Genomic DNA, 12,500 nt, shown 5'->3' with positions numbered 1-12,500 from the left:
CAACGATTCACTCACATATTAACCCCCAAGCTATCGAAATGTGTGAATTTGTAGGCCGGCCATTGAAATATATATGGTGATGATAAGAAGAAGTGTGAGTCTGTCATTGGGGTGACAGACTTTTTAAAGATTTAACCTATCTGGTTTATACCAGTTTATTATACTTGATAACAGTTCATAGGATTATGTTAATTTCATATTGAACGATGGCAATAAACCAGTGGGATTTGTGTTAAAGGAAAATCATCACAAATACAAATCATTGCTCACATGTTTCCAGTGAGATGAAGGGGAAGTTGGAATGAGTTACGACACAAATGACAACAACTGGAGGAGAACAACAAGGGGAAACTGTCCAGTTGGGATGACATCACAGCTACGAAGAGGGCTCTGATTGGTCTAAAAGGACTTGGTTAGCTGGGATGGTTAGCAACTAGCTAAGTGGGCGGACGATGGGTTGGGGGTCATCTGTTACCTGTCGTTTTGCTCTGTGGTTCTGACTGCCTTTCCATGATGGCTTAAATAACACAAAATGACGTTAGCATTACGTTAGCATGGAGCTAGGTTAGCTTGCGTTTGGTAAACCCTACTGTTGAACCATCTGTACTGTGTGGATTATGGGGCCAGTTAGGTTGGTGCAACATCAGGGATTATTGGTTTCTTGCTTTTGTTTGTTTCGAGGGAAAAATCGATGCAGTTTCATGCATAACATCCAGCTAGGAGAAACGTTTGGTTTTCTTTCTTAATGTAGGCCCAGAGTCAGACACCAGGATGTACTTTATTAGTGAGTGTCCCCAAAATAGACAAAGATCATACTTTGTAAGGGCCGAATGCTCCTGATTGCTTTAGTCATTTAGATTGCACATTTGCAGTGAAGTATAATATAGTGAATCCAGACATATGTCATGAGGGAGCAGGTAGCTGGTGAGGCGGATTCCTGTTGTGGACCTTGGTGAATCAAACCTAGTAGCTCTCTCCTGGACGTGTACACCCTCAGAACCTCACTTCCCTGTCCGAGGTTAAAGTGAATTCAATAGGAGACATGTATGACGTCTCCAGTCTAGAAACACGACTCGGAATCGGCAACAGTGGGGGAAAGAATTAGTTATTAGTGCATAAAATACCAGCAGAAACCATTAATAAAGTGTGTTTAGGAGGATGTACCTCGTTTTCTCAATGTTTCCAAGCTGCTGGTTGAGGTCGATGTGTTCCATCAAATGCTTCTGCAGGACCTTCTCTTTACCTCGGATCTGCTGGAGGAAAACATGCTGGAGGAGGTCCAGAACATTGGGTCGCAGCTCAAAGTCCTTAATCAGGCATCTGGACGACAGACGAGAAAGGACAGAAAAAAAAACCTTTTTTGCTGAACTTTCTTCTAATCAAGTAGTGTGTCATCATTATTTTTTTTATTTCTACACATGATACACATTTGTGTTCATTACACATCCCCACTCATGTGCACACACCAGACTCACTTGCAGATGAAGTCGTTGAAGATGCCTGTCCACAGTTCTGGCTGATGCAGAGTCGGAGGAGGGTTTCTGAGAGGGGAGAGGAGATAAGAAGGGAAGGAAAGGCGATTGGATTGGACCGGCCGGCCCCAGAGAACGGACAGATCCAAGACAGTGCTCTCAGGAGAATACAGCCAGAACAATCCTTGCCAGAACGTATCGCTCTGTTCCCATTCTCCAGGGAGATGCCGTGAGAGTTTTTCTTCCAACACAAAATGAACCGCCATTGACTGCATGACTGTGTGGCAGTGATTGATCCACTGGTTGACAATAAGTAATTGTAACAGCAGTGGACACCAAACAATACATCACATTTTCATTACAATCGTTTGAATTTCCTTTTGTGTTGTCAAGAACAGCATGTTGAAAGAGCTTGCTGGCAGCACTGGGTTATGTGGGGCTGTCTCTTGTACACTAGCTCCCTTCATATTAGCATGGGACCATCCATGAAGGGAGTGGACACTGGGAGCTTGTCCAAGGCTGCCCAAAACGTTTGAACTTTTTCACTCTACAGCCAATACACTGGCTAGCCATATCATTTATTTATAGATTGAATTAAGTATTGTATCATACATCCAAAATATGCCGCTAGTATTTAGTTATTTCACACCATAGTCAAATTTGTGGCTGGCTAGCTAGAACATTTAACTATCCTAAACTATAGCCAAAGTTTCTCTTGTTAGGCAAAACCATTTTAAATGTTCAAGCAATCAAGGTCACTCCAAACTCATTCTGGCTAGGTAGAGCACGCAGCTATCCCACGGCAACCAAACCTTCTCTAGCACTTAGCTATTTCAATCCATTGCCAAACTCTGGCTAGTGATGGCGCTAAGCAACTCAATCGAGTCGACCCGGAGGTGGGAGTGAGAGCCAGGGGTAACAAGGCCCCGTGGCTGAGACACGTTAACACGCTAGTGCTCATAGGCTCTAATGCCCCATCCTGTTAAAATATTTTTTTTACAAGAGAGAATCTCGGAGTGGGATGATGTGAGGAGGTCGATACCCGCTTGCTAATGCGCAAGCGGGGCCTATTTACCAGCCCTGAGCTGTGACAGCCATTAATTGGAGCCGCCAAGAGAGTGCGCGTCGCTGTTTTATCACAGAGAATAACCGCTAAAGAGGTGGCCGTTTAAACACAGCCTTGTTCCGGCTAATGCGTTGACTTTTTAAGAGTCAGGGTTTGTTTGATCTGCCGGTTAGAAGAGGGGAGAGGAAGGGGATGGGGAGGAAACGAGAAGAGACGGGAGGAGAGGAGAGGTGAAGCGAAGAGAGGGAACATTAGGAGAGGAGATATGAGGAGAGGAGAGGAGAGACGAGGAGGGGAGAGGAGAGGAGAGGAGAGGAGAGGAGAGAAGACATGAGGAGAGGAGAGGAGACATGAGGAAATGAGAGGAGACATGAGAGGAAATATGAGGAGAGGAGAGGAGAAGAGAAGAGAGGAGAGGAGGGGAGAGGTTTGGCAAAGAGGGGGAACATTAGGAGAGGAGATATGAGGAGAGGAGAGAAGAGGAGAGGAGAGGAGACATGAGGAGAGGTGAGGCGAAGAGAGGAAACATGAGGAGAAGAGAGGAGATATGAGGAGAGGAGAGGAGAGACGAGGAGGGGAGACATGAGGAGAGGAGACATGAGGAGAGGAGACATGAGAGGAAATATGAGGAGAAAAGAGGAGAGGAGAGATGAGGAGAGGAGAGGAGACATGAGGAGGGGAAAGGAGATATGAGGAAAGGAGAGGAGAGGAGAAGAGAGGAGACATGAGGAGAGAAGAGGAAAGGAGAGGAGAGGAGAAGAGACATGAGGCGAGGAGAAGAAAGGGAGGAGATGAGGGGAGGAGTGGACGGGAAAGGAGAGTAGTGGAAAGGGTGAGAGAAGTGAGGCGAAGAGTGGATGAGAGGGAGCAGTGAAGGGAGGACAGGAGGCACTTATATTTGCAGTCCACATACAAAACAGGCTCAATCTTTACCGAAGCTGCTCTGCTTGTGTGTTTAGAAAAGCCCTGTAGTCTCTGGCTAGCTCCTCAGCGTGTTTGATAACATTTACATTGGGATTTCAAATCTACAAACTCAGATTGGTTAATAATTACACTACACTCTGTGAGAGAGAGAGGGAGAGAGAGAGAGAGAGAGAGAGAGAGAGAGAGAGAGAGAGAGAGAGAGAGAGAGAGAGAGAGAGAGAGACGGAGAGAGTCAGTGAGAGAGAGAGAGAGAGAGAGAGAGAGAGAGACGGAGAGAGTCAGAGAGAGACAGAGAGAGACAGAGAAAGGCAATTAAAGTCTCAAAGTGAATCCAAAGTGAGTTGGTATAGAAGAAACTCCTGTGTTGACTTGTATAATTTATTCGCAGAGGGGCCAAGCGCAGTCCAACCCTAGTTCACCCCATTCACCAAGATTCAACCAGTTTCAAACCACAGCGCGGTGTTACATTGGAGCCTAGAGTGAAGAATGTGGAGGATGCGAACACTGAGAGAGAGAGTTAGAGAGAGAGAGTTAGAGAGAGAGAGTTAGAGAGAGAGAGTTAGAGAGAGAGAGAGAGAGAGAGAGAGAGAGAGAGAGAGAGAGAGAGAGAGAGAGAGAGAGAGAGAGAGAGAGAGAGAGAGAGAGAGATGCTGGGAGCATCCATCAGGTTGAATGCGACAAAGCTCTGGGACAGATTGTGGTTCAGGATCCTCAGGCTACCTCACAGGACAGCTAACACAACCTCTGGCCTTAACACCCACAGTGTGTTTGTGTGTGTATTTGTGTGCGTATGTTTTTGTGTGTGTGTGTGTGTGTTTGCATGTGCATGTGTGAGAGAATAAGAGAGGCAAAGACAAAAAGCAAGAGAATAACAAAACTGTCGAAGGTTACTGATGGACACAGTGCTTTCTGTCCGTGCACTCATCCACCCAGACGGGGGCGTGGTTGTGTGTGGTTGTGTGGTTGTGTGTGTGTGTGTGTGTGTGTGTGTGCGTGTGTGTGGGCAAGTACACGTAATCGCGAAACGCTGCCGTTGCATTGAGCTAACAGCCGCGATGAGCACTCAGGCCATAGACCAGAAGAAGGTAAACAATTACTGTTCACCTTCAACAGCCTCCATCCACCCAGACGGGGGCGAGCAGAGAGGCTGCCCGCGCCGACCTCCTCCCCCACCCAGGAGAGCCGGAGCACGGGGAGATGCGTCACACCAAGCCCCTGGCAGAGGAGAGCACCACGGAGCCACGCTCTCAGATTGGAAAGACTGCACTTTGTCAGCCGAAGGCTCTCTGCCCCACATAGGCTTGGAGAGGGAGATACAGGGGGGGAGGGGGGGGAGGGAAGGATGAGAAGGGGAGGGGGGCAGAGAGGGAGAATTGGGGGTGAGAGACGGCTGGGGATGGTGAGAGAGAGAGGGTGGTGATGAGATCGAGGGGAGGGGGGGAGAGAAGGAGGGGGAGATAGAGGAGGGGAGGGGGGGATGGGGAGGGATTGGGCGAGAGGGAGAGAATGGGGAACGGGAGACAAAGAAGGCGGTAGAGGGAGGGAGAGAGAGGGAGAGAGAGTGTGGGAGAGGGAGGGAGAGGGAGAGAGAGGGAGGGAGAGTGTGGGCGAATCAGCCCTATTGAGTTGCAGATTGAAAATGGTTCTTTTAGATTAGTATTGGATGTTGTTTTTTGTATCACTGCCAGGCCCCCAGCCTGAATAGACCTTTGTACAGGGAACACGCTTCCAGACAAGTGGCCTGCGTTCTGCATGGAAATTAAACGATGAATTAACAGTTCTTCTTTTAACCGGGGAGATGCGGGCTTCCCCTGAGGAAGGGCAGTGTGATTTATAAACCGTCTTGACAAGCTCCTCGTCTGTGTTGCTTAACACAATCATTACAGACGCTCACAGCTTGTCGGCAGCAACAAACAGCCACAATCATAGGGCACAAGCGTATGATAATCTGTACACTCTGGCATCCTTCTATGAGATGAGTGTTCACCAGTTAATCCCTCAGGGTATGCGGGACGATTTAATACACAGCACACCGAAACTTACAGAAACAAGGACTGGATTAGGGGTTCTCCCAAAAAAAGTTGGAAATCATGGATATGGATACCCTAAATGCCCCAAACAAGCTGGCTGCTGGCTTGCATGGTTGAGACCAGCGTCTGGGTAAAAATGTGGGAGTGTGAGCTGCTGATTGCGTAGCACTTTGAGTGGCCATAGTAAAACACAGGTAAGTAGAACGCAGTGTAGGTACAGACCGGTCATTGCAGAACTGGTGGGATGATTGCCAAACCTTTTTGGTTACAGTTCAACTCTTTTTGGGGTATTTTATTCGGGTACTTCAGTATTTCTTACCTGGTTTTGGGGGTGGGTCCCTTGGTATTTTTGAGGTACTTTCATATTTTGGGAGAGAGGGTCCCTTGGTATTTTGGAGCAGGGTAACTGGGTATTTTTGGGGTGCTTTGATATTTAGGGGAGGGTACCTGGTTACTTTGGGAGGGGGTCGCTGGGTATTTTGGGGGAGGGTCCCTGGGTATTTTGGGGGAGGGTTCCTGGGTATTTTTCTGGGGGCGTACCTGGGTATTTTGAAGAGTGCTCTCATTGGGTGGAGGTCTGAGAGGGGCGGGTCTCCATCTCCCAGCTCGATGGCGGTGATGCCAAGAGACCACACGTCACAGCGGGCGTCGTAGGTAGTGTCTAACTGCTGCTCACATGCGATGACCTGCAACACACACACACACATACACACACATATACACACTCTATCACCTGTATCTCACACACACACACACATATACGCACTTTATCACCTTCAACACACACACATACATATAGACACTCTTTCCCCTGTAACACAAACACTTACATATGCACACTCTATCACCTGAAACGCACACACACACACTCATCCATAAACACACTCTATCACCTGCGACAAACACATCCATATACACACTCTATCATCAGCACACACACATACATACTGTATACACACTCTATCACCTGCAACATACACACATACATATACACACTTTATCACCTGCAACACACACACGTACATATACACACTCTATCACCTGGAACACACACACATACATATTCACAAACCGTCACCTGCAACACACGTACATACATAAAAAAAAAAAAAACTCTGTCACCTGCAAAACACACACATACACATACACACCCAATCACCTGGAGCACACAGACACACTGCATACTGTAATCACATTTCATTCTTTAATAAAAGCTTTTCTAAACATTTCTGAAATACACTGACTAAAGAGATTTGATATACTGAAATAAGTATGAATATTTCCAATGATAACAATAAATGTTCAAACTTATACAGGGAGAGACTTTCAAAGCTTTATAGTAACAAGGAAAATTCCAACAAGATTCAATTGTAGAAACCTGTGAACAATGGTAACGCGATAGCTTCTTAATCAACTCATCTTAATTGATAAAGTTGTTATCTAATGGAGCTTATCCAATGGTTAAAACTCGGCATCTCAACAACCTTACCTACAGCCTGAAAAATCACGATCAATCCACACGAGGACAATGCTATCTATCGCGACCTGGAGCCAGCGTTTGCGTCACAACAATAAGGCGTCAAACAAAGCCTTCTTCCTTCGGTGTTCATGACGCATAATCAATCATTTCCCAGCGAAAATCCCAAAACTTCTGAACCTGAATCCTCGAACTCAGAGACTCCACCTCGATAAAACGCCTCTTCGTGATGGAGGTCAACGCGAGTCAAATGTCATTTAAATCTCAGACTCCCACATGCATCTGGGAGGGCCGAGTGTAATAGGCTACATCCATTTGTCCATCATGCAAACCTTATGTAAAGGACCTCTAATTCGCCTCCTTATGCTCTCAAATACACTTTTCTTATTGGATTCAAGGATTTTACGAGGGCATCTGGGGCTACTTTAGGACTTTAGTGGCGTAGACGCAAGCACAGGGGATCTCGGTTCACTGCTGGGTTCAAGTGAGTTAGATCTTCAACCTTTCAATAGATGACAGGGTTTTTCCTGTCTACTTGACCTGTGCGACCCAGTGTATCGGTGTTGTTCAGTGGGGGTCTGGGTGTGTTTCGTGGAGGGGTCCTACCTCCGGAGCCATCCAGAACGGGGTTCCCACCGAGGTGTTCCTCCTCAGCCTGGTGTTGGTCAGCTGGGCCGATACGCCTGCGGACGGAACAGAGCATTGATAAGAAAAACCATGACGTCATTGACAAGAATGGCGCAGTGTTTCGTTACATTGAGACGTTTGGCAGAGGATTCAAATCCAAAAGGACTGGTGATATAACATGGGAGCAGCCAATAGCATGCGATCAAAGTTGGATAAAGACAGGGCTGTGTGCGGAGGAGCCTCCAACAGCTCCTATGCTAGCTGTAGCCAGTGGATCAATGGGGACCAGACCTGTGCTACCATGACTTCTGGCACCCGGCTGACCTGACCACCAACACACCGGCCAACGCATCCCCGTTAATCCCAGGGAAGGGGAAAAGATGGGGCTTCCCCCAGCCTCTGCTGTTTCTGACGTTGGCTCGTCATCATGTTTAGGGTAAAGGGGCTGGGTTCCATCTTGAGGGGTCCCCCCCTCTGGGTTCTGGGGGAGATTTGCCTCGTCCCTTTAAGAGGCAAGGTCTTATAATGTGTTGGCCGAAGCCCTGTGAGACCGAAACTGTGATTAATGGCTGCCCGAAACCAATATCCTTGACCAAGTCGTAGAGGTTCTAGAGCAACACAAAACATGTGTTGTGAGAGCTGAAACAACAGCTTGAGTCAGTTGATGGGATGAGTCTTCAGATGACCCTGAAACAAATGTGTGTAGGTTGAACAACACTCATTCAATAGTATCACTTAAGAAGTGGTCTGACCCGGTAAGCCTGTCGAAGCCAACTTTCTGTGGGTAAGAATACGTTGGATTGCAACAATACTTATTTCAAGAAAACACTTTTCGGATTGAATGAAATCGAGTAAACAATCTTTCCCTCAAATACAAACAAATACTTTATACAAACTAAACTAAAGCCATGGGGTCCCCATGCAAATACAATTTGCATACAGATAAAAAACAGCCCCAAGATTGTGGAATAGCATGAACCTGTCTGTCAGCTGTGCCCCCTGCATTGACTCCTCACTGTCAGGGTCCCCCTGATGTCGGTTGATTAGTTCCTATTGCTGTGATTTGTCGATTTGTATCTTTATAGAGTGTGTCCTGACGCTTAGGTTGGTGTTTTGTTTTTTTTGGAGTTATTTGGATTTGAATGCCTGCTGTGAGCTATAACGCACACTATAAAGTAGACACACACACATGCACACACACTTGCACACACATACACACACAAACACACACACACACACACACACATACACACACTGACATACACGCAAACACGCACACACATTCAGCCAGATGTCTGTGTCCACAGATGATGAATTGTTCAGAATAGTTTTACATATGTTGCCTGGGGCAACTCGGATGGAGACTACAGCCTTTGAATAGCATTGATGTGTGACCGTGTGTGTGTGTGTGTGTGTGTGTGTGTGTGTGTGTGTGTGTGTGTGTGTGTGTGTGTGTGTGTGTGTGTGTGTGTGTGTGTGTGTGTGTGTGTGTGTGTGTGTGTGTGTGTGTGTGCGTGCGTGCGTGCGTGCGTGTGTGTGTAGAATAAGCTTGACTTCAGTTTATAGACCAGGCCCCAGGATTATGATGTGATCAGCTAAGTTACTGTCAGATACAAGCAAGAGAGAGAGAGAGAGAGAGAGAGAGAGAGAGAGAGAGAGAGAGAGAGAGAGAGAGAGAGAGAGAGAGAGAGAGAGAGAGAGAGAGAGAGAGAGAGGAAATAGATGGAGAGGAAGAAATGAAGAGAGAGGGAGGCAGGTGATATATTGAAAGGAAGAAAAGAGAGAGATGAAGGAAAAGAGAGAGAGAAAGCTAGAGAGAGAGTGGGAAATAAAGAGAGAGGGGAAAAGAGAGAGAGAGAGAGAGGAAAAGAGAGCGAGAGACAGGGGCAAAGAGAGAGAGAGAGAGAGAGAGAGAGAGAGAGAGAGAGAGAGAGAGAGAGAGAGAGAGAGAGAGAGAGAGAGAGAGAGAGAGAGAGAGAGAGAGATTGTACATATTGTAATGAATGTGTTATATCACGTCCAAAATGTGAGAATATCATGTGTTAAGGGTCGGATTCCAACAAATTTACAGCATGTTTTATATTCACCAACCTAACATGAGATAGGATGGGACAAACACAGTGTCTCAGTCATACTGTCATAATGGTGTCATCATAATCTGTTCCTTTTTCCTGTGGGTTGTGGGTAATGTAGTCTCTGGGATCGGCAGTGTTACACTCATGGAGGATCCCTACCGCCAGGGTTTAGGAGGCGGCAGGGAGAGGCCTGGATGGGAAATATTGATGAAAACTGATTTCTGTGGCAAACATCAGAAGGGACTCACACACACACACACACACACGCACACACACACACACACACACACACACACACACACACACACACACACACACACACACACACACACACACACACACACACACACACACACACACACACACACACACACACACACACACACACTCACACCCACTGCTACATCTAAAAACGGAAGAAAAAACAAAAACACATTGACAGAGATGGACCCACACAACCACAGCCCTCAGCACCTCACTTATAAATAATCTGATGAGACCAATGCAGACACACACCGCCCCTCCCCCCCCCCACACACGCACACACACACACGCACGCACAAACACACATACACACACACACACACACACACACAAGAAAAAACCCACTGCGACATCCACAAACTGAAATAATCCTACATATTGACCCAGATGGACCCCCACACCCACCAACAGCCCACCAGAAGACCGGGCGATAACCCCACGTTGAAGCCTCCACTATATCCAGATCTCAGTGCGTTAAAAGCACCGCCACACAAAGAGCGCCGGTTGTAAAGGCTCCCTCGGGTCTGCACTTCACTTTCCACTCCATTAACCAGGGCCCGTCGGGGGCCCCACTCAATGATCATCCCGGCACTCAATTAGAATATTCATGAGGTCGCTTAAAGGGCCGGCGTCGCTATTCTTCTGCTGCTTGTTCTGATGACGTTTCAGCGTCCTACCCCCTCTCCCGCACCACACATGTACCCCCGCTGTTGATGAGTCATCGCCTGGGTTTAATCTCTTGCGCTTGCTAAGCGTGCCCCCCCCCCCCCCCCCCCCCCCCCCCCCCTGTTCCTTCACTCCCGTCTAAGTGAACAGCCGTCAGCGTTTGGCGTGATGCGTACGCACGAGCGGCCGGGCTCACGACAACTCCTCCTCACGACCGCTCCTCCTCTCCTCCTCACGATGAGACTTGCTGCTGACGGTTTCTGTTTCTCTTCTAGGTTGTTTTTCTACACCCTGAAGTTTGACAGTTTTGGAGTCTCTTGCTCGTGCCTCTTTGCAACATATTTGACTGGCTCAGATCGTCTCCGAAGTCAACATATATGAGTGTCGGGAAGCAATGAATAAGTCCTTCAGTCTGGCCGACGACACAACCGCAACCTGTCAGTTGCACTGCTCAGAATGACCCAGAAATGTGCAGGAAGAGAGGACTTTTGCTTTGTAAACTGGACTTTTACTCTGTAATCTGTGTATATTCTGATTTAATACACAAGCTATTACATGTCAGTAACAAACCAGCCCTCAAAGACCCTCTAGTTTATGCTACTAGTATACTACAGCTAATTTGCTGTTAAGATTGATCCTCAATGGACAGGAAAATGGATTCAGAGAAAGAGGGACCGTAGCATAGGTCTGCAGGTAGGAATGGAACCTGGGTCACTGCTAGTTTTGTTTCCTGCAAGGTAAGCACACTAACAAGTGAAGCCACCAAGCCACCACACTACAGCTAGGTACACACACATCTAATCACGGTGGCACACCACACGTCAACCACTCAAGGGCGTCTGCCAGCCAGCCAGGAGTGGCCATGGTTGTGTTGACACGCTCCACCCACAAGCCTCTTGTTGCCAGGCAACCTGATCCACTTCCTGTCCGCCTAGTTCCCCACCCTGAAGCTGGTTCTGATTCCAGTGAGCTAAGACGGCGTGACCCCAGCGTCTCGGGAGAGAGCGTTGGTTTCCTACCCCCAGCACTAGGCGGCTTAATGCGTTGCTGCTAAAGTCGTGACGCTAGGTGAGTCATCAACAGAGCCAGTCTGTGTGGCTAGGCCGCACAGAGGTACAGCGCCCCCTACTGTACGCACACCATATGGAGGGAATGTCCTCATCTCATAGTTATTGGTGAACAATGTCAGGTGGTCGACATTAAATCAGACCTTTCTAAACGACTCTTGATAACTTTGACGGCTACTGTTAATATTTTAGTATTGTTTTTACTGTTTATATGCTGTTAATCGCTCCTGTTAATATTTTAGTACCGTTCATATTTGGTTAGAGATATACGATTTATATTGGTCTGTATTAAAAAAAAAAACATAAATCAAACATGTATCAAGAAAAAGGTAATTCTTCTCTATTTCTATCCATGAATCCTAAAGTCTGTACCAAGGTATTGTTTATCGCATATCAAAACAAAACAGCAGATCTAATTATGAAAGACCTATCCTGCAGAAAGATAAACCGGGTGTTATTTTAGAAATAGATGCAAACAACGGATAAACCACAATTAGCAAATGAATACTGACATGGAACAAAAGCGTGAAATTCCTAAACGGACTAATGAAAGCTAGAGCATCTCCAGCACTAGATATTAAAAGATAGAGAAAACTACACTGCCTTTTTCTGTTTCCATAACAGAAATATGCCTCAATAGTTGAGGGCTATAAACTAGATTACCAGGTGATAATAGCTAGTATTGACAACCACAAGGGTCAAAGGGGATATAAAATATTAACTGAGCCCTTCAGACATATTGCTACAGCACAAAACCAAAGCACCCTTGGACATTACAAGTGTGTTGTTGTGTGTGTGTGTGTGTGTGTGTGTGTGTGTGTGTGTGTGTGTG

At 46.8% G+C, this 12,500-nt stretch overlaps 1 protein-coding gene across 2 annotated transcripts in view; it reads right to left on the bottom strand.

Annotated features, from left to right (window-relative positions):
* The window catches only part of myo3a (myosin IIIA), a 55,751-nt gene that overhangs the window by 23,757 nt on the left and 19,494 nt on the right, over positions 1 to 12,500 (bottom strand). For both annotated transcript variants that reach the window (XM_030349368.1, XM_030349369.1), the window contains exons 6-10: positions 7,576 to 7,652; positions 6,033 to 6,178; positions 1,476 to 1,541; positions 1,165 to 1,320; positions 476 to 517 (exon numbers count right to left, since the gene is read on the bottom strand). In XM_030349368.1, the coding sequence (XP_030205228.1) occupies positions 476 to 517; positions 1,165 to 1,320; positions 1,476 to 1,541; positions 6,033 to 6,178; positions 7,576 to 7,652 (487 nt within the window). The remainder of the gene's footprint in view (positions 1 to 475; positions 518 to 1,164; positions 1,321 to 1,475; positions 1,542 to 6,032; positions 6,179 to 7,575; positions 7,653 to 12,500) is intronic.

The sequence above is a fragment of the Gadus morhua genome, chromosome 23 (genome assembly GCF_902167405.1).
Source record: "Gadus morhua chromosome 23, gadMor3.0, whole genome shotgun sequence".
Lineage (NCBI taxonomy): Eukaryota > Metazoa > Chordata > Actinopteri > Gadiformes > Gadidae > Gadus > Gadus morhua.
This window is presented reverse-complemented; position numbering and strand designations above follow the sequence as displayed.